General features: G+C 33.3%; 1 protein-coding gene across 2 annotated transcripts in view; it reads left to right on the top strand.

The window, feature by feature from the left end:
- Positions 1 to 23,121, top strand: part of LOC140745924 (uncharacterized) — a 65,056-nt gene that overhangs the window by 11,184 nt on the left and 30,751 nt on the right. The window contains exon 1 of one of the 2 annotated variants that reach the window (XM_073077887.1): positions 20,728 to 21,280. The exons of the other annotated variant lie outside the window; for it this stretch is intronic. Coding sequence (XP_072933988.1) covers positions 21,277 to 21,280 — 4 coding nt within the window. The 5' untranslated portion in view covers positions 20,728 to 21,276. Of the gene's footprint in view, positions 1 to 20,727; positions 21,281 to 23,121 lie in introns of those variants that run through there. 2 annotated transcript variants of the gene reach the window in all.

Below are 23,121 nucleotides of genomic sequence, written 5' to 3'. Positions count from 1 at the left end.
AGTATTATAATAGGGTTCCGTTTTTACCCTTTAGGACGGAACTCTAAAAACGGCTATCTAATAAAATTACCTATCTCTATTTTATTTACTAATTGTAAAAAAATCAAGTGTCTATCTATTGCGGTTCAATGGATAATTTTATTATACGTTGTTTACGTATCATATCATCATCACCCCAACGCCATCTATTGTTGTTTCATATAACTAAGTATTGTTGAAAATAATAAAATGAATATAAATAATGAACATTTGGTGGTACGGAAGCCTTCATGTGCGAGTTCGACTCGTACTTGGCGAATCATTACCCTTTGAGTACGGAACCCTAAAAAGCACTACCCAATAAAAATACCTATGGTATGATTCATAATTAGGTGTCCAAAATGTAAACAAAGGTGTTGACCTATCAAGAAAAAACGTTTCAAATGGTAGTTTCTTATTTTTGACAATATTAAATTAATACAACAATAATAAAATAATAATCTAAAAATATTAAGATTAATTCGCATTTTCTAAAATTTATATTACCTCAATTTCGTTACATACAGTAATAATAATAAAAAACAAGGTTTATGGTAGAAAATTAAAATGTGATAATGGTAACACAATCGGAACCGAGAACATTTCTTGTGCCGTCATTTTTAAGTTTCGTAGGTGATTTGTTTCTTGTTAATTTTGACAGTGACATTTGTTTGTTTACATTTTGGGCACCTAATTATGAATCAGACTATATCTCAATTTGATTTAGTAATTGACACAGACTTCAAGTCAACAACAAATCGCGCGACATAACGCCAGCTGTTAGCTACAGCCATACAACATACATACAACCTATGTACGTAGGTGTTCGAGTTCTACCAACTCGTAACTAGGCATTTATCTATTAATAATACTTGTACAGTGTACACGTTTTCATTTTCACGTGACAACAGTACTTTGTATGGTTTGGAAGTTAAATGTTTTTTGTCGACGGTGGAGGGTAATGTTTGTCGAGCATACGCAATTTACATTTATAATAGTTAATTGATTTATGTATTTGAAGGTGAACTTTGTTTTTCAACTATTTAATTTTCTTGTGTTGTTTTGATGAAAAGTGAAATAATCAATTGTTATATTGTAACAATCTTTTTTAAAGGAAGTAATTTACAATTTATTGTTATTTACAAATTTACTATTGTTGCTATTTGTTGAGTTAAGTAAATTGTTTAGATTTATACTTTCAATCCATAAATAAAAATGTTGTTCTTATGAACTTTTGTTAGTTCTTTAGCTTTCAAACAATTGTTGTGGCCAACATAGGCTATGATGTATGTATATGTATGTCTCATTCTTTGGCACGCCCTGCAGTTCAAAAAGCTTGGCCATTTTAACATATTAAGGTGACCTTTTATAAAACGCATAGATTATGTGTCTTCTTTAATTAAAAAAATAAGATGGGGTTGGGAAACCCTGCTTTATGTTAAGGGGGCGTAGGGGGAGGGGGGGAGGTGTTTTATCCGGATAATTAACCTCAGATAAGACTAGAGTTCTAGTTGAGGTCGGATACAGAAGCGTTACTGCAACTGTCGACTAAGTTTGATTACCTCTTTTTTGATGTGAAACATCTATAGCCGCACGTAAAACTGATTTCTGGCGTGGCGACGCATGCCGTGGCGACGCGTCGCCATACCGTACACACTACTGCATATAGACTGTATATATATACCTTCGTATAGCGTGGCGACGCGCCGCCAGGGCATGCGTCGCCACGCCAGAAATCGGTTTTACGTGCGGCTATAGATGTTTCACATCAAAAATGTAATTCATTTTATAAAGTAATGCTTACGTTACTTTAACCTTACTTTAAGGTACGAGGAATCTTAAAGGAAAATGGGACACGCGTGCATATTGATACCGTCAGAGCGTTTTTCATAACAATACATGAACTCAAGAATAAATATAGAAGCGATGCAATCAGTGCATACGATAAGACTCCTTTTGTGAGCTCAATTTGTATGTCACTTCTTTAAAGTCAATCATCTCTATTGAAATGTTATTTCGGTTTTAGGGATCCGTACCCAAAGGGTAAACTAAAAACGGTATAGTCCGCGTAAAACGGCTGGTCCGCTTTGAATATAGAAATGAATCGCGTCGCCATAGCAAATTGTATGACTACACCTGCTCGTAACAACTTCAGAGCGGACTAGTAGTTTGGCGCGGACTATACCCTATTACTAATCCTCCGCTCTCTGACCGTCTGTCACAGGTTCGATCTCTTAAACCGTAATAGGTTAGAGACTTACAATTAAATCTAAATTTTACAGAATACTTATGTATAATGGTGACCGGCTATGACAAACACATACAAAAGTAAAAATAACTTTAAAAATGTAAATTTTACAGGCATTTTTTGAAGGTGGTAGAACCCTTTGTGGTTCGACTCCGGCGGCACCACCGCCACACATATTTCTACCTAATAACAGCAGTGTTAGGCGCTGCTGTGTTCCGGTTTGAAGGGTATGGTAAGGGAGCCAGACTTTTCCGATTCCAGCTTAGTCCTCAGGGGTAGCGGCGCATCTGTGGCCGACTTCAGGTAGGAATATCTAATCCTATCTGCGGCTGATTACAGATGTCCATGGGCGGCAGTAGCCACTTACCGTCAGGTGGACTGCATGCTCGTCTTCTACTCCTATATTATAAAAAAGGCACTGTTATAGGCATCCGGTAGACTACATGCTTGTTCACTATACCATATTCTATACTAATAACTACTATACTATTATTTTTGTTGATAATATAGGAAACCTTCAAAGGGTGGACGGTTCGAGCTCCCACTCTTGCCGCCCGCAACCCCGGAAGTCCCCTTTTAGTCACCTACGACAGGCAGGGGATACCGTAGCTCTATTCTGGTCCCGAGACTACAGGGACAAATATTAAATGAAATGAAATGAAATAAAATATATTTATCTTGTGTTGGCCTACGGTTGCACTTACAAATTCTCAGTTACAATATGTTTTCTTAAACTACTACCGGATAGAACGCGACCTCAACTGAGAAGATCCGATAAGAAACTCAGCGGGTTTGTCTTTTTTCCATAACAATTATATCTCTTTTTTAACCGACTTCTTCTTTTTAAATGCCATCATTTTTTACATATAATTAACTAGTTTGTGCCCGCGGCTTCGCCCGCGTTTAAAAGAAAATAATATGACATACTAACATACATAAAACTGAAAATTCGTACCTTAATTGGTAGGAAAGTGGCGCCATCTGGCGAAAATTGGTCGTACTCTGACCTTCGTGGGCTCATGGAAAACAACTTTGCTAAAAATCATCACTTGATCAAATGCATAGTTTACGATTCAATCCTTACTAATATCGATTAAAATAATCGACTTTTTGGTCCAAAAGATCGATTCTCCGATTAATCTATCTCAGATCGCCATCCCTAATTCCCGTGGGATTTCCGGGATAAAAACTATCCTATGTCCTTTCTTGGGTCTCAGACTATCTTTGTACAAAATTTCATTAAAATCGGTTCAGTGGTTTAGGCGTGAAGAAGAGACCGACAGACAGACAGAGTTGCTTTCGGATTTATAATATTGGTAAGGATTAAGGCATGATAATTAATTAATATATCCTAACAATAACAACATACTGTATAGATGAGTCTTAATAACGCAGTTTTGATGACGTATTGAATAACAATCACGCGTCATCGCGAGATTTATATTCAGAGACGGAACGGATGCAATTTCAGCGTGCCCTTTCGTGAACAACCCCTATATTTACTCGGTAAATGGAGGCTACTGGAAATAGATATTTGTGCAATGATAGTAGTGATATGATTTAAAAATAGATTTTAATGTATGCAAGGAGAGTGACCTTTTATGATTTAAAAATAGATGCGTTTTTACCCGAATGTTGAGGTAATGGTTTTTGAGCGTGTGTATGTCCATTCTTTGGCGAGCCCTCTAGTCCAAAACGGCCTGATGGATTTTAACATATGAGGTGATATGGATTCGTCTATATTGGTGGTATAACCCTTCAAATCAAATCAAATCAAATTTATTGTGAAACATGGGTACATGGTACATGGTACAAACATAGTATTTTGAGTACAACATGTTCCCGCCACAGGCGGGCATACAATAATTGTGCAATAAAATATAAAATATACGTAGCAACACAACATTAAAAATATTGATTAAACAATAGAAATACAATAATTATTAATAGTAATTTGAATTAAATCGAAAAATAATTAATATTGGATAACAATATTTCTTATATAGATTTGTCATTTGATAAGTCATTTAATGAGTAATAACACTTGTCAATTAAAAATTATATAGTGTCCGCTTAAATAATTCTATTTTAATAGTGGCACGGATCGTTGCGGGTAACGTATTATATAATTGGGGCTTTGACGAATATACTTTGTTTATATAAGTGCTTTTGTTGCTAATATACATAAGTTAGCTGCTCTATGTGCTCGAGTCTTAAGTTCAAATAGGTGAATGTTACCCCTTTGTGAACCCTTTGTGGTTCGATTCCGGCGGCACCACTGCCAAACCTATTTCTACCTCATAACAGTAATGTTAAGTTAAGTTATTAATTTGTGCATTGAAAGTGTTTTTGTATGATTTAAAAATAGTGGCTGTTTTATAATATAGGAGTAGCAGACGAGCATGCAGTCCATCTGATGGTAAGTGGCTACTGCCGCCCATGGACATCTGTAATCAACCCCAGATAGGATTAGATATTCCTACCTGAGGTCGGCCACAGATGCGCCGCTACCCCTGAGGACTAAGCTGGAACGCCTCGGAAAAGTATGTCTCCCTTACCACACCCTTCAAACCAGAACACAGCAGCGCTTAACACTGCTGTTATTAGGCAGAAATAGGTGCGACGGTGTTGCCGCCGGAATCGAACCACAAAGGGTTCTACCACCTTGAAAATTTAATCCGACTGCGGAGGGTAATGTTTTTGGAGCGTACTCGTAAGTATGTCTTGACAAACGGCTTGATGAATTTTAACTTATGAAGTTCGTCTGAATTACGAGACTAACATAGGCTATTACTTAAAGCAGTCAGGATTTTGTTTTATAATAATTGCTTATTATAGGCTTTTCCTGACACGCACGTGTACGCTCTCACGCGTGATTCACTACAGTATCTTGGTATTTGGCACATATGACAGGAAAAGTATGTATAAAACGATAGCAAGCCAGTGGTACGAATGTGGACGGGATCCGCATGCAAAGTCACATGAAATAAAATTAAATAAAATTAAGTTAAATTAAATTAAATTAAATTAAATTAAACAAAACAAAGCAATAAAAAATTCAAGTAGTTTTTTAAACAATAATAAAAATTACAATGTATTGTTTTATTTATACTAATAGTGATTATTAATTAATAATTCTATTCATAATTTTCAATTGGAATAAAGCCTACCCATAATTTATATTGTACTATACAACTTATAATTTTCATTACAGACTGTATTATACAGTGTAAAGTCAAATAGTATAATTATTTTTTATCGTATATGAACGCGTTATTATCAATAATCTGTACCCACAATTTATATAACCATACGACTTATAATTTAAATTATACATTGTATTATACATAGTAAAGTCAAATAGTATAATTATTGTTTATCGTATATGAACGCGTTATTATCAATAATCTGTACCCACAATTTATATAACCATACGACTTATAATTTAAATTATACATTGTATTATACAGTGTAAAGTCAAATAGTATAATTATTTTTTATCGTATATGAACGCGTTATTATCAATAATCTGTACCCACAATTTATATAACCATACAACTTATAATTCAAATTATACATTGTATTATACAGTGTAAAGTTTAATAGTATAATTTAATTTGTTTATCGTATATGGACGCGTTATTATCAAGAGTCTGTTATGTAAAGTTGTTGCCGCGAATATCTGCAACCTACGTTATCGCGTCAGTAGGCGAAAACAATACTTGAATCTACTATTGTATTCGTCACTATTTATTTTATAATGCGTGTTGTTTTATTTATAAACATTCAATGTATTTAAGGTTTATATATTGTGATAAATTATAAAAAAATTAATGGATAATAAGTACATCGTATAAATAATGTAAGCATATATTACAATTTTTGAACAACAGTTTGTCATTTATAATTACTTCCCAGAATTTACACCTTATAAGCGACACTATACGATAGTAGAATAAATAAGGATGCGTATTTTTTTTCAAAATGAATTCGTCCGATTGCCGGTTAGGGAAGTAGATTGTTAAATATATATTGAGGCCGTTTAGTTTTTATCAAAATCGGCCTCTTAACTCGTTTCAGCATTTTTCACTGATCCTTGTAGTTTCGGATTTGGCCCTGAAGGTCCATTTGAATAATTCACTTTGTATGAATACACCCTTCAATAATATTACATTATACATATATCGGTCTCACAACAGCAGTGTTAAGTGCTGCTGTGTCCTCGTTTGAAGGGTGTGGTAAGGCAGACATACTTATCCGAGGTGTTCCAACGTAGTCCTCATGGGTAGCGGCGCATCTGTGCTCGTCCTCAGGTAGGAATCTTATCTTATCTGGGGTTGAATACAGATGTCCATGGGCGGCAATGGCCACTTACTAGCAAATGGATTGCATGCTCGTTTTTTACATCTATATTTTTAAAAAAGAACATATTATAATGACTTAGTTTTATTGACTTAATTTGATGTTGGGGAAATTATTTGCTTTTTGCTCAATTACCCGTATTCTCAGACAACTAGTTGGAAAAGGAAAATGTTTGCATAATATATTTTTGTATTTGTTACACAGTTTAATACAAAGTGAACTTTATCATGTTAACTTTAAAGTTTAAAGTATATACGATTTTTAATCTTTATTAGGTCAGAGGAAAGGTACTAAAACTAAATAATATTTTTTTAAGTCTAACATTTACTATCAGGCGGTGCTCAACTGAAACTGATATGATGATGATGATACTAGAAATGAAATTTTATACAATAGCTTTTAATGAAAACATTACCCTCTGCAAATGCGGGTAATAATGACCATCAGTTTGTCTTGAATGCCCGTTATCAATAATCAATTTATTCTATTATCGCCTATCAACGATCGCAATTCGATAGTAACCGCCAATACAATCAATACAACAAATTGCAAAATTACTATTTAGTTATTACAAATTGTAAAATTATGTAATGTTTGTGTAATAACTCTCTGATACTGCAAACTATCGGTATTTTGGATTGTGTGCTAGGCAGAAATTGTTAAATTGCGATCTTTAGTAGACAAAACATTGGAGAGTAATTAACACTGGAATTGAGTAGCTCGCGAGTGAATAATATAAAAGATATATATCTTCACCAAAGAGCTAATCACCCATCAACTCCGACGATTTTGAATTATATCTTTATATCCGCGTCACATGGTTGAGTTCATAGGTCCATACGATTCCGGATATAAGATCTTCTTCAACTCAACAGTGTTATACTCGCTCGCGAGTAAGTGATGATTTGACTCATCACTTACTCGCGAGCGACTGACTGAGAGAGTCTGATTTGAGTCAAATGCATTACGTATTAAACATTAAATAAAATCTTTTTTTCTTTGCTAAGAATATGAAAACAGGGATATACAAATAGTGTTGGCTGTGAAATTCATATATAATTTCTTGCCAGTTTTGTATTAATTATAGGAATCAAAAATGTCAAAACATTTTGATCTGATTCTCTGATATACTGATATAAAATGTCGCTTATATCGTTACAGAGCTACTGAGCTAAAGTGAGCCACTGAGCTAAAAGAGTGATATATATCACTGAGTTAAAAAGATATATACCTTTTCACTTTAGTGATATATTTTGCGCATCTCTAATTAACACCGTAAAATATTTTCTTACTCTACACGAGGCTTCATATTCATCCTGTCAGTGCTATGACATCTCGTCAATTCGCCAATTTCCTATTCATGTTAGAATAAAGGTTGGTAACACGAAATTGACAACTGACAACTTGCATGACAACATGACGTTCGTGTGACAATTGGAAAAATTGACATGTGCGACCTGGACTCGTACGCTATGGGTTCCGTAATTCCGTACTAAATTTAAATGTTTATATGCCAGTCAATATTAAGATACAGTAAAAGCACTGAAAAACGCAGATTTTCTTTTTTCTTTTATAGGAATTCACTTTCACTTGTGTTTTTTTTTGTTATAGCTTTATAAAAAATGTTACTACGGCTATGGTAATACAAATAAAAAATAAAGTGCTTGACTATTACGATTCAGTATAGGTATAGATGAGCCCTGTGGTAGACGAAGGGCAGCGCTGGTTTAATTAATAATAGAGTTCGGATGTCACCCTTTTGATGATCGGACCCCCAAAAATGTATTACTCGGTCCAGTGAGGACGTTAATTCAAAATTGCAACTTTTGTATATGTTTCTCGTTCACTTAGACAAACGAGCTGGAGGTATATAGAAATTATGTAATTGTGAATTAAAATCTGACCATCTTTTAGCTATTATCGCATGAGCGATAGTTGCGTAGACTACCGTCTTGTCGCTTAAGCTACTGAGCAGAACGTTCGGGCTTCAATTTGTTGTTTGAACGACCGACGAGTGGTACATGTAGGATTTTATTCAAAGAATCTGTCATCGGTCGATCGCGTATGAAACTGTTTCAGTTGCCTTACCTACTAAATAATCGCCGAGCAACGTTTGAGTTGCCTCTACTTACGCCCGCCTACATAGATATAGGATGACATAGCGTAGCGAAAAAATTCTAAGTCTACGCCCGCCATAAATAACCAATAAATCGCATACTCTACCTACTAAAGATCGAAAATTGACAATTTCTGCATACTTGAAATGCTAAGATTTCAGTAAGTAAGCAGAAATAGATTTTTGGTAAGTTCGTAACAACTGCATAGATTGTTTAATAAAAATGGATTTAAATCTGTCAATTGCTCAAGCTATCGTAGACAATTAACCTAACGATATATTTATTACCATAGTTTTAATAATACTAGTAATTAATATTTATTAGTTTTATTACATTTGGTATTCTAAAATACATGTCGTTTTAACAATAAATATTCGTTGTAATGTGCGACAAAAACTTTACAATGTATTTTCAAAGATTGTTTGATATTCATAGATAGAAACTCGTCTCATTGTCAGGTATACGAATAGTATCTGTCGGATAACCATCTCGGAAAAAATGTAGGTATCATACGTCGCTAACTCTATCCCACACATTTTATTTTAATAGAAAACGTTAATCTTGTTTGTATCACCCATTTATTATTTCTTGCGGTAATTCTAAATATTATGTTATATTTAGTGACTATATGTCCGATCTCCCGTGGATGCCTTTTCGATATTTATACGGATAAATATATTCCGTACCTAAAAGATACCGTATGTTACATTGACTTTGATAGAGACTATTCTGTAATTTTCAACAGTAACCGGTACAGATAACGTTTTATAGTCGTCTGTTTTCGCTTAATAATTTTTTTCTTTGATTTACGGATTTTTCACAAAATTCTAACAGAAGTTAATAAATCGAGATCTCTAAAAATGACTCTAGATTTCGCATTACAGACAAAATTTACTTAGTTATATTGATATTTTCTAATTACAAAATTAAATTGTGCAAAAATTACTTAATTTGAAGTATTAAACATTATCTACAATATTATTAAAAGGCTTACTTTAAGAATTTGCAAATGGCGTCGCGTATTATCGTCCGCACGTGCGCCGTTTGCGCTAACGAAATGAAGTGAGGTACATAATAAATAGAGAGATTATAAAATGGCACTAATTTTCAACTTGTAAATATAATATAATTTTATGTAATAATATGTACGTTTATGAAAAATGGAACGCAATATAAAAGGCTTCCTTTTTCGAATTTTACAAATGGCGGCGTGCAATGGCGTCCGCACGCGCCTCTGCGCCAGTGAAGTGTAGTGAGTGAGTCGATGAGTGAGTCACGCGGACGGCGCGTAGTAGAGGACGTGCACAGGACCGCGTAGCGACTTCGCGGTATTTCACTGTGTTTGACGTATTGGACAAACTGTTGGGTGAAATTATTATTATGTGAAATATCTCGTTGTTTTAATATTGTTAGGTTTTTTGGAATGTGGGGCCAATGGTTGGGTCAAATCATTATTGTAATGCCTTATTTTAGTTATTACGTGTTTATACATAGCTTTTGCATGTAAATTAAGTAACAAGAGTCCTGTTGTAATGCAATAAAAAACATATTTTAGTCAATTATAAATATTAAGTACATCAAAATATAATTTATACATAATGTACAAGTAAAAAACTAAAACAAAAAATTAAAATAAGTTAATAACAAATTATTCGAATCTATTATTTAAATTTTTGTTACCTTGTACAGTCACGAGCATAAATATATGACTATGGGCAGATTAGCAAAAATTTCTCACCCAAGAACGAGTTCAGTAATATCTGCCTGCAAGAACGCAGCAAAAATATCTGACATTAATAGGCAGCAAAAATATCTGATGATAACAGCCAGTGACTTTATAAATAAGAACTTATTATTATAAAAATAACACATCATGAAAAAAAATACAAAATAATTAATTAAAATAATACTATAATAAAAAGAAATTGAATAGGTTTCTAATAATACACTATCAATCAATTCCTAAACGTTACTCGGCAGCGTTGGATAAAAAGATCTACTACCCACGTTTTAACGATAAAAATATATCAAAGCGACATCATAAAGATGGAACCTATTTCTCCGATAATATTGCTAATATTAGAACTTGGTATTGCTAATATAAATAATTAAAATTACATGTATCATTTAACTGTTGGTAACTTCTTTTTATATTTTTGTCTTAGCAGCTTGTTAGGACATATAATTTCTGTTGTATACAGGGTGAAATAGAAGCTTTTCCTATAATTTGTCATTTAATCCCAGAATTTAATCCGTATAAGGGACACTATCCGATAGTAGAATTATATAAGGTGTGTATTTTTTTTTTTCAAAATGAACTGGTTTGATCCCCGTATATAGGGATATTTTAAATAATTCGCCAAGTACGGGTCAAACTTGCACATGGAGGCTTCCGTACCACCAGATGTTTACTATTTTATAAAAATAAGTATAATACTTATTTTCCGGTTGTCTTTTAACCCTTTGGGTACGGAACCCTAAGTAAAGATGCAGTATTAGTTTTTATCAATATCGGCCTCGTAACTCCTTTTAGCATTTTTCGCTAATCCTTATAGATTCGGATTTGGAAAATTCACCCTGTTAAAATATATTTATCCTGTCTTTGTATTTAACCCTGTTTTTTTCTTACTTAAATAAAAAAATATGAAAAAATATTTATAACGTGATTTTTGCTCATATTCTTTCTCCGGAAAAATACATTGGCCCCTTTGACCGGTAGGTTGATTACATCAAAGATATTTGTAAATTATGTCAGATATTATTGCCCCTTTGACGTCACATGTCATAACACATGTCACAATTATATGATCAACGTTATCATCACATATTTTTGCTGCCTATAATTGTCAGATATTTTTGCTGCGTTCGTGCAGGCATATATTATTGAACTCGTTATTGGGTCACATATTTTTGCTGATCTGCCCATAGTCATATATTTATGCTCGTGACTGTACCTTAAAAAGGCGGATTCTAGAACCATTACTTGTTTTAAATTTAAAACAAAAACTATTCGTCATACCAACACAAAAATGTATGCAATTTAAATTTCATATACATGTAAAATTCAAATCGCGTTGGTATATGTTACTGCAGTCACTCGCCTGGCTTATAACTGGGAGTAGTGGCCCCTCAGCCTCACACCTTCGTGTCCTAGCATTGTCGAGGATATAAGGGTGGGTAGGGATCAGGGTTGTTGCTGATGCAGGTTTTTACTAGATCAGCTGATGCTGATGCTGATGCTGATTTTTGCAGATTAATATCAGCTGATGCTGATGCTGATATTTAAAAATACTAAATATAAATATATTTTATACTGAGGTATTTCCCCTTACGTACGTCCCTTACGAGAATAGTCTTTTATAACCAACTTCAAAAAATGAGGCGGTTTCTCAATTCTACCGTATATATATAGTTTTTTTGTTTGTTCGCGGATAACTTCGTCGTTTATGAACCGAACTGGATGATTTTTATTTTGTTGGAAAAAAAGATATTTCCAAAGTAGTTCCATTATAAGAAAATAAGGGTCTGATGACCAGAAAAATCGAGGAGAACTTTCAAAAATCGTAAGGGCGACTAGTGCATTTGTAAGATTTTTAGTATGTCATCACTAAAAAAGGTGAAAAAAAAAATTAATTAAAAAATACAATCGACTTCCATGTCACTACAAAGCAAAAATCAACCGAAACAAATTTTGTCTCGGCATGTGCTGAGACAAAATTTGTTTCAGTTGATCTCCGAAGCCGGCGCTCATATTGAACACGCTGTTTACGCCGTTATCCAACGAAATATATTTAGCACCGACTTCAGAACCATGTACCAAACCAACATCCACTTCAGCTACCCTCCACTCTGCAGTGACACAAAAGTCGGCATTTATTTGTTATTTTTTTTACAAAAACTACAGTGTGTCGTATCTTTGTTCAATAACAAAATATTTGGTCATATTGCACTTTTCACTGGATGTGGCATTATGAATTGAATACATAATTCTGTTATTGATTGATTGAACTATGATCGAAAGTTATTGATGTGTGATCAAATTACGTTGTCAATACAATCGAATGATTGTTTGATGACAACTTGTGTTTATAAACTTCTGTGATTGGCTAAAACTCCACGTGATTTAAGCTCGGTCTAGCCTTCAACGAACACGTTACAATTTCAATATCAGCATTAAATATCAGCATCTTTTGTTGCGGATGCGGATGCTGATGCTGATATTTAAAAGAAAGCTGATAATCAGCGGATGCTGATGCTGATGCTGATATTCTCAACAACCCTAGTAGGGATTATTTCACTCTCGAGGTTCTTTGCACGGGTAGATTTTCGAATAAATCTCTTAAGGTTTTTTATTATTATTTTTTTGTGTAATAGTGTATTATATCTTAAATGAACTGCAAGAAAATACGAGAAATATATTCACTTATTATTTAGTGGACTGCCAGTATCTTTGTTTTTACTTTATTTTTGCAAATTTTGTGCGGTTTTGGAGGTAAATGTGCGATAAGAAATTGAATTAGTTAATGAGCATGCAGTCCTCCTTATGGTTAATGGTACTGCTGCCCATGGACATATGTAACAAACTCTTTATAGAACAGTTGTTTAAACTGAAGCCCATCATGGAAGCGTTCCCACTCACAAGGACTTTGATGGTCGCCTCTTATACCTATGGAAGTCAGCCACCATTCACATTCTTTCACATAAATGCAACAGCTGCTTAACACAAGAAATAGGTGCCGGTAGTATCTCTCCAGTCGAACCGCACTGGTTCTGACACTAACCATTTATTCTCCTATAATTAAAAAAAAATAACAAAATGTATATTCATAATACTGCTCGTGAAATTTATTTGTATGTAGGTATATGGTATTTTTTAGTATATTTTACAATTGTACCACAAATAAAAACAATATTTCCTCTATTACCTACCGCAGCCATACTTTAAAGTTATTACTCGTTTTGGATATAAAAGCCTAAATAATATAACCTTGTGCATTGACCATGAGAGTAGAATTCTAAAACCTACGTAAGAAATACGAATAGATTTCGAAATTAACATTTACAACGTGAACGTTCAAAACAAAAAAAAATACTCAGTTTCGAAGTCTACATGCCTAATTCATTCATTCATACGTTCTATTTTTAAAATGCTTTATTTTTTTTTTTAACAGAATTGGTAGTTGGCAATATTTACAGAGTAAATATATCTATTTGTTATATCGGAGATCCTAAGGAATGGTAATAGATTTATTATTATTATTATTATTATTATATTATATTTTTATATATTTATTATAATATTGTTTTGTTTTTTTTATGACATTGCAGTAACAAATGAGGTTGCTATTCACCTGATGGTAAGTACCCATAAGCATGTAAGTGAACTCCAAATAGGACTGCAAGCCTGACGTCGATTATAAATACGTATCCCCGAAGATTAAGTAGGAATACCTTACCACACCCTGCAAAGTTCTTCAAACCAGAACACGGCAGCGCTACACTGCTATTATAAGTAGAAATAGAGATGGCGTTAGTGTCTACGGAGTCGAACCATTAAGACCTTCCATTCCTTACTTATTTATACCTCTGAAAAGTAAAATAGAAAGATACTTCGTCGCCTTGAAATTGGATGAAGCCACAATACGCTGATATGTGAATTATTTTTTTCAAATCTTGACAAATAAAAGACATTTTTAGAGAAAATGTACGTATTAATAGCAAATACTATGTAATTTACGTAATTAATAAATACGAGTATGTTTTTCAAACATTTTAGGGACATTCTAGTACGGAGACGTGGCAAAACTTTATTTACGCAACAATTTCAATTCTCACTGGTTACACTTTCTTGTTAGGAGTGATCTATCTATGCATTTTACTCATCTAAGACATACTTACATAAAACTTAAAGTTTACCTAGCGATAGTGTACTGTGAAAACTTTATTTACGCAACAATTACAATTCTTAAAACTGGTTACATTTTCTTGTTAGGAGTGATCAATCTATGCATTTTACTCATCTAAGACATACTTACATAAAACATTAAGTTTACCTAGCGATAGCGTACTGTGCAAACTCTATTTACGCAAAAATTACAATTCTTAAAACTGGTTACATTTTCTTGTTAGGAGTGATCGATCTATGTATTTTACTCATCTAAGACATACTTACATAAAACTTAAAGTTTACCTAACGATAGTGTACTACGGCGCGGGGACCGCACAAAATTGATATTTTCCTAATACGTTCGACTTTGTCGTGTCCGTATATAGGCGAGTTGATTGAACGTGCAACCGGTTCTATTCGCGGTAAACCAAGTTAATATTATGTGGATAATTGGTTTATTTTATTATATTTTTGTATACTTTCTGTATGCTTGAATGTTGTGGTTGTGAGTCGGCTTTATCAGCTTAATTCGGATTAGGAGATGTAGGGATAGTCCGCGCAAAACTACTAGTCCGCTCTGTAGTTCTGACACAATCCGCTAGGGGCGCTGATTGGAATTTGTATGGGCAATACGTAAACAAATACCAAAACAGTCATATTTGTCGAAACGTAAAAACTCTTGGTAAGGGTACAGTGCGGACTAGCAGTTTTACGCGAACTATACGTGTGTCTCATTCTTTGTAACTATTAATAACTGAAACTAACCAATTTTTGCCTACCAAAGATCGAATTTTAACAATTTATACCTATTAGAAATTGACGAATATTTAGTCGGATATTTAGACGAAATTCGTCAAGCCGTTTAGACGGTACGGCGCACCAAAGAATGAGACATAGGTGCATAACTAATACACACATAGTCTTGAAATACATTACCCTCCGCAATCGATGAGTATATAGAAGGTTTTGTTACATTTAAGTATTTTCTGGTATCCGGCATTTTTACTTCTGTTAATAAATTCCGGACAAACATGAAAGTCATTGACCAAAATATTTTTGTCAATTTTACTATTTTTCGTAGAAAGTTAACACAATAAGTTTGATCAAGAGCATAATTATGTTAAGATTATTATATTATAAAGAGAGCAAATAATTTCTAAAAAAAAATGCCCCTACACAGTACGTAATACATATATGCCCCAGCTTAAAGAACGCACTGATTATAATATTTTTTTCTAATTTTGGAATTGAAATCATTTATTGCATATGTTTATGTAAATTCAAAATAAATTAAGACATTGTGGATGAAGCAACATAATATATTAGTTCATAATATTTCAATGTGCGGTTACGGTTACTTTGGATTCACGATAGTAATTTATTATTATAATTATTAAATCTCGTGTAAAAATGAATATAATATGGTTATTATTATAAGAATCAAGTGGTTATTATCTTAGACCTTAATGTAAAGAGTAGTAGTAATGAGTAATTAGATCTCTTTTGGTTTATCATATTTATGCAGAATACCATACTGCGGAGGGAATCATTTTGCGAGCGTATGTGCTTAAGTGTTCGTACAATTTATTTTTTAGTGCACCTTACAGATTAAACGGCTTGACGGATTTTAGCATCTGTACCCTTAGTACGAGTTTTTACGTTTTGACAAAAATTACTGTTTTTGTCTTTGTTTACGAATTTCCCATATATTTCCAATAAGTTCTGATACAATCCGCTAGGGGCGCTGATTGGTAATGTATGGGCAAATGCGTAAACAAATACCAAGACAGTCATTTTTGTAAAAAAGTAAAAACTCTTACTAAGAGTACTGAGGTGTCATAATAGCATGGGACACTGGATACATCAAAATTTCAGATAGAGGAAATAGCTTCTTTACTTTTTTTGGAACGGCATTATGCAACTTATTTAGGCAAACTAGTTTAACGTTTTTTTAATACATGACAATAATATGACGAACTTACGCCCGCTATTGATAATAATAAATTTTCCAATTTTTGTCTGTCAAAGACACAAATATGAAAATATTTAGATATTCGTAGGCAAAAAATGTATAAATTGCGTATTATTAATAACAGGGGTAATTAATTATTAATTTAACTCACATGCTTGTTAGTATTATTATTATTATGTTAATCATTCAGTCGGTGCAGACGTCCAAAAAGGTTCGAAAAAAGTGTTCGACATGGACAAGGCCGGTGCAGCTGAAACGTATTGATTCAGGCAATTGCGTGACATAGCTCGATTGCTAGGGGATTATTGGAAATGGAATATTCATTTTGTTTATTTAATAATGTTAACTATGTACACAATTTTAAAGTGGCATAGTTATGCGTTTCGTTAAAAGGTTTGGATGCCGGTTATAAAAAAACGCTTTCTACAATCACAGTCCCACACTAGGTAGGATTCCCTGTATCGTGGGTGCTATGGACACACGCAGACAAATACACGAACACCCAGACCCCGAAACAGACACCTAAATTCATCATTTAGGTATCTGTCTGGCCGGGGATCGAACCCGGGACTCTCTGCGCGTCAGACTTGTATGGTACGTCATCAGTATTGTCTGCTCCTCCACGCTGGTCGTCGGTTTCTAAGGCGACCATCTTAAGTTCATAGGAGTGGCGCATTTGTGATCGGCTTTAGGTAGAACCTTTATTGTATATGAAATTGGTTGCACACAGCAGATGTCCATGGGCTATATAAGTAGAAAAAAAATATTCAAAAAACCAGACCGGAAAATATTGAAGGAGATAAAGTCTGCCTACCACTCAACTTTACGAAGGCAACCTGTTTATTGTCTTATGTGGCTAACACACTATCCGAGATTAAAGGGGTAGCAGCAAAGATCGAGCTCTCTCCGATCCTATGTGGTATTGGGTAAGAAGTTTAGAGCTGCCCAGCAAAGGGACAGAAATTAGTTAAAATTTAAATCATATATCACAGAACCAGTGAAATTTGAAAATGATGATTTATTTTCAAAAGGTTGTAACCTGTGCTAATAATGGGACAGTAGTAAGTTAATGGTGGTGTAGCTACGGTGGCTGATGTATGATACAGTGGATTTCTTAATAATGCGATTAGTACACTTTACATACTTTGAAATAGAGAATGGATAATGCTCTCTATGAACAAAACTTTGATATGGCCGAAGTTTCCTCTTTTAAAATAATTATTTTGATAAATATATACGGATAGCTGGAACGGATGGTGCATAAACAGCTTTACATTGCACATAGGCTCGAGTTTACCTCGAGTCGTGCTCTTGACAGAAATTTCCACCCCTAGACGTCACCGTTGTTTTGCATTTAAATGCTCTATTTTCCTGCATCAACCTAATATTGCTAGCAATATTAGTTAGCAATATTTAGTAATGCTAGCATAATTAGCGTAACTACATTTTTAAAGATTTCTTTTTAGGGTCTAAGGGTGTCATTCTACTAGATATATGCTTAAACTAAGCCACGAACTAATCTCAGCAAAGGATTTCTATGAAAATGCTATAACTACACCGGTCGCGATTTACCTCACATCCGTAGCTCCAATTCTTAGCTCACATAGGGATGTGATTTATATGTAGAGCCATATAAACAATAAGATTTTAATTTTGATTGAATATTAAGTATCCTAAATTGTTCGGCGTCAATATTTTAATATCTGCATTGCACCATAGCCTTACGACGGTCATATAAGGTTCAAATTACTATGAATTTTCAAATAGCAACTGATATTACATTACTTGATATTCAATTGATATTTTTAGCTAACTTTTTTCGTACTTAACTTTTTGTGTGGTTTTTTCACTTTATTTTTTAATTATCGACATTTTTCAAGGTTTCGTAGGATATTACATTTGCGAGTGGCCATGGTATAACTTATTTTATCGTGTTATTTGAAGGCTTTTTTCCATTTATAATTATGTGTGGTGTGATGGAGTAAGGAATACTTACACTTCAATTTAGTATCCAGGGGTAGCAACGATCATGGGGCCAACCTTTGGCGGGACGCTTATCCAATCTTGGATTGATTATAGATAGCCATGGACAGCAGTCGTTTGTTACTTCTATATTATAAAAATAAGACTTTTTATTAGTAAATTATGAATATATTTAAAATATTTATAACTATATATAAAATAAATATATGTAAGTCATTCTTATGTATATTTCTAAAAGAACCATGGAGTCATTTGATTATTTCATAGTTTAAGAATAAAATTTCTGACATGAGTCTTCTCGCGTTCCCAAAACTTTTTGCGGCAAATATAATGCAAGACTCTTGGCACAATTTTCTCAGATGTTTTTAACGGTATGATAATACACCTATTTTTTTGTATCAACCTGTGAATTATAAAAAAATACCTAAGATGGCCGAGATTAGGTCCTTCAAGGTTAATTATAATTATTGTTATTTATTTCATTATTTTTACCCGATTTTATGATCCTTTGCGGCTTTATTTTATAAGGAAATACATCGGCTTGAGCTCCCTTAGCAACCCCCTCCCCCAATTTATCCGCCACTGCGTATAAATCACTAATTGGTTACTAACTTTAAGGGTGGCGAAAAATATAATATATTATGCTTGAGAATCAATACTATGCTGAACTTACGTTCCCATACTTCAAGTCTACTATCATCATCATCAACCCATTACTGTCCCACTGCTGGGCACGGGTCTCCTCTCATAATGAGAAGGATTAGGCCATAGTCCAGCGCGCTGGCCAAGTGCGAATTGGTAGACTTCACATACCTTTGAGATTTAACTCAGGTGTGCAGGTTTCCTCACGAAGTTTTCCTTCACCGTTTAGCAAGTGATAATTAATTTCTAATATGCACATAACTTTGAAAAATCAGAGGTGCGTGCCCGGGATTTGAACCTCGGACCCCTCGATCGAGAGGCAGAGTTTCTTAACCACTAGTCTATCACTGCTTGTAGGTAAGTCTACTAACTTACACTTAATCTGTGATGTGGATTGAACTTATTAAACTTACATGGAATCTAAGGTCCAACATATATTACAATTTACGTCATGCATGCAATCCTATTTACACAGTTAAATGTGTATTACACTGAAGTTATTACAAAAATACCAACTGCTTAAAAATATAATCTATGTCACTGGCATAATTTAGACGTATCCAACGACACTTCAAATACTAAAATCCGTCAAGCCGTATGGGCTCTAGGACGTACCAAGGAATAAGACATATGTACATTACCCTCCCCGGTAGGGAACAGTTGACTCCGATCTATGTCTCTCATAGAAATTTCGAGGAGACATTTGTTTTAGATTGACTATTTAAATATAGAATTTTTAAAGTCTCTGAACCTACTACATTTTTTTTAACATTCTCTACAACTCTATAAATTAGCGCTACCTTTATTATGTTGTATGTATTTTCTAGACATTAATTTGTTTCTTCAGTGCGATAGAGGGCGCTGAAACACTTAATTTGAAATTACAATTTTATTCCATGAAAGCATAGATTAGTAAAGATTACTCACTCCTAACAAGAAAATGTGCCCCGTTTTGAGAATTAAAATAGTTGCGTAAAAAAGTTTTGCCACGTCTCCGTGCTAAAATGTCCCTAAAATATTTGAAATTATTATTATAAATTGTTTATTTATCATGTAAATTACGCAGTATTAGTTATTTATTCGTAAATTTTCTCTAAAAATGTTTTTATTTGTCAAGAATTCAAAAAAAGAACTTACTATAATAAGCCATTTGCGGCTTCATTCAATTTCAAGGCGGCGAAGTATCTTTACTAATCTATGCATGAAAGGTACATTAAAATTTTGTTTCCATTTTCGAAACAGCAATGCATGAAGTATGCCGTATAACAATCCTTGTACCATGTATTACACATCTGTAAGAGATACATCAACGTTTTTGACACGAGAAGGAGTTACTATATACGTGGCTGTAATTTTGCGAATGAGAGATTTTATGAACCTTACAGCAGAGAGACTGAGAGACTAGACGCGGTAATGTAATTCTGTATGTAGGTACTCGCTCGGCGCTCACTCTGTTCCTATTTTAAAAGTGTATCTCTGTAGAGCGGCCGCGTCCGCTCGCACTGCTCGAATGTTCGAAATCCGAACGTACCTATTTACTCACTTGGGTTGTTTAACTCGAAATAATTTAATCTGTGTCGCGATAAATTAAGCACCATTTTCCCAGTCAAATTTCGAACTGCTTCATGCGATTCTTGACTGTACAGATTAAAAACAAAAATTTCAAATGAATTAAAAGCAGACTTGTTTTATTGAAATAAATTCTCATAAAAATAATTGGTCGGTGTGAATTTTTGTAAAAATAATTTATGTGGTAAAAAGTAATAACGTTAAAACCGGTTAAATAGTTAAATTACAGTGACGGAAAATGTTATTTATTTTTTTGTTATTCTCGAATGTTTAATATTAGCGTTTGAAATTAATAATGGCCGCATTCGGTGTTCGAAATTCAAGCAGCGCGAATCTATTGTCAATGGCATTACGAATTCGTGAAGCAAATTTTATATCTTTTGTTTGAGTGTTACAATAAATACACGAGTTTTGTGCTCAGTGGACGAATTTTCGTGTCTTTACCGGTGAACGTCGTTTTTTTGGACTTTCTCCAAAAATGGGTAGGTATTTATACTTCTTTCTTTTGTTTACATTAAATTGGTATTAAAAATATCGCTTATATAAGGAAACTTGTTATACCAACGCCTTTCAAGGTCTTGCAAGGTCTACCGCAAAAACGTACCGACCATTGTCAACTAAATAAGTAAATAATACTTATAAATAATTACTGGTTAATAACCTACGATTATACCTTATAATTATTTTTGTGCTCTTTATACATCTTTGCTTCTCGTGTCATGCATGTAGAAAATATTTTCCGCCATTTTGTAAAGTTATTTTTATCATTAAGATTTGTTATTTTATTAATCCAAATAATATGTATATATTTCGCATTATTTTATTGCAAAATATGAAAATATTACAGATTTTTTAAATTTAAATGTCTCGTAAAGTATTTGTTGTAAATACATAAATTATTCAAGCACTTACATTTGCGCATACTTATTTATTTCATAATAAAATTATTTCTGCTTGACATTAAGTTTGATTTTACTTGTTTATATTTAATAAAGATTTTTTTTTGTATTATTTAATTTTATTAATTGGTTATATTATTGGTCGATTAATGTTATTATTTTTAAATAATACGTGTACCGTATATACAGGGTGAATTTTTAAAACGGGCCTTCAGGGCCAAATCCGAAACTATAAGGATTAGCGAAAAATGCTGAAAGGAGTTACGAGGTCGATTTTGATAAAAACTAAAACTGCAACATTAGTTTTTTAAAATAACTTTTTCCCTAGCCGGGAATCGAACGAGTTCATTTTGAAAAAAAATTAACTCTATATTATTCCACTATCTGATAGTGTTGCTTATAAGGATTAAAATCTGGGAAGTAATGATAAATGACAAACTAAAGGAACAGCCTCAATTTTAAGAAAATACATATTTTTTCATATTAATTTGGCAGTTAAGTTCCCGCCATTCATCAATTTAAACATTTCGCATATTAACATTTTTTTTGGCTCAATGTTTCAAATCATTCGAAATGGACGTTTTGTTCTTCAAGAATTTATATTTATATGTCCAACTTAGTTAAGGTTACTTTTAGGACCATTATAATAGATTTAACTTGCTATGGGGGGAGTTTCGTTTAATACAGATGTAAAATTGACAATTTGCGAGAATGTAGTTTTCGAGTCAAATCCGAGTGATAACTAAACAAAGAGATATAGAAATTCATATTTACTGTTGAAACATAGTTATAAACAACAAACAATATCAATTTACTATTTAATCACTTATCTATTTTTATTAAAAATAAATCCTAAAAACGGCGGTAATTTACTTGCCAAACTATTACTTTCTCATACTAAGCCGCATGTCACGGTTATAACATCGAATAATTAGTTGATTAACCAACAAATTCTTCAATGGTATGACTTACGTATGTTTCTAAATAATTATACATAAATCATTTGTTATGTATAATCCTTAAGGATTAGTATGGCAATGTATGGAAAAATATGTATTTTCTTCAAAATTTTCCTTTTCCTTTAATTTGTCACATAACATTACTTCCCAGAACTTGTTCCTTATAAGCGACACTATCAGATGGTGGAATAATATAGAGGGTGTATTTTTGTTCAAAATTAACTCGTTCGATTCCCGGCTAAGGAAAAAGATATTTTAAAAACCTAATGATGCAGTTTTAGTTTTTATCAAAATCGGCCTCGTAACTCCTTACAGCATTTTTCGCTAATCCTTATAGTTTCGGATTTGGCCCTGAAGGCCCGTTTTAAAAATTCACCCTGTATACTTATTTTATGTAAAATTTTTCCTCTTTAAATCAGCTTTTTATGTTTTACCTTTGTTCGTTTACAAACTCAAATTAATAAA

This window comes from Epargyreus clarus, unplaced genomic scaffold (genome assembly GCF_041222505.1).
Source record: "Epargyreus clarus isolate Ecla_fem2 unplaced genomic scaffold, WU_Ecla_fem_2.2 ptg000011l, whole genome shotgun sequence".
Taxonomy (NCBI): domain Eukaryota; kingdom Metazoa; phylum Arthropoda; class Insecta; order Lepidoptera; family Hesperiidae; genus Epargyreus; species Epargyreus clarus.
The sequence above is the reverse complement of the archived record's forward strand: the minus strand, read 5'-3'. Positions and strand labels throughout refer to the sequence as shown.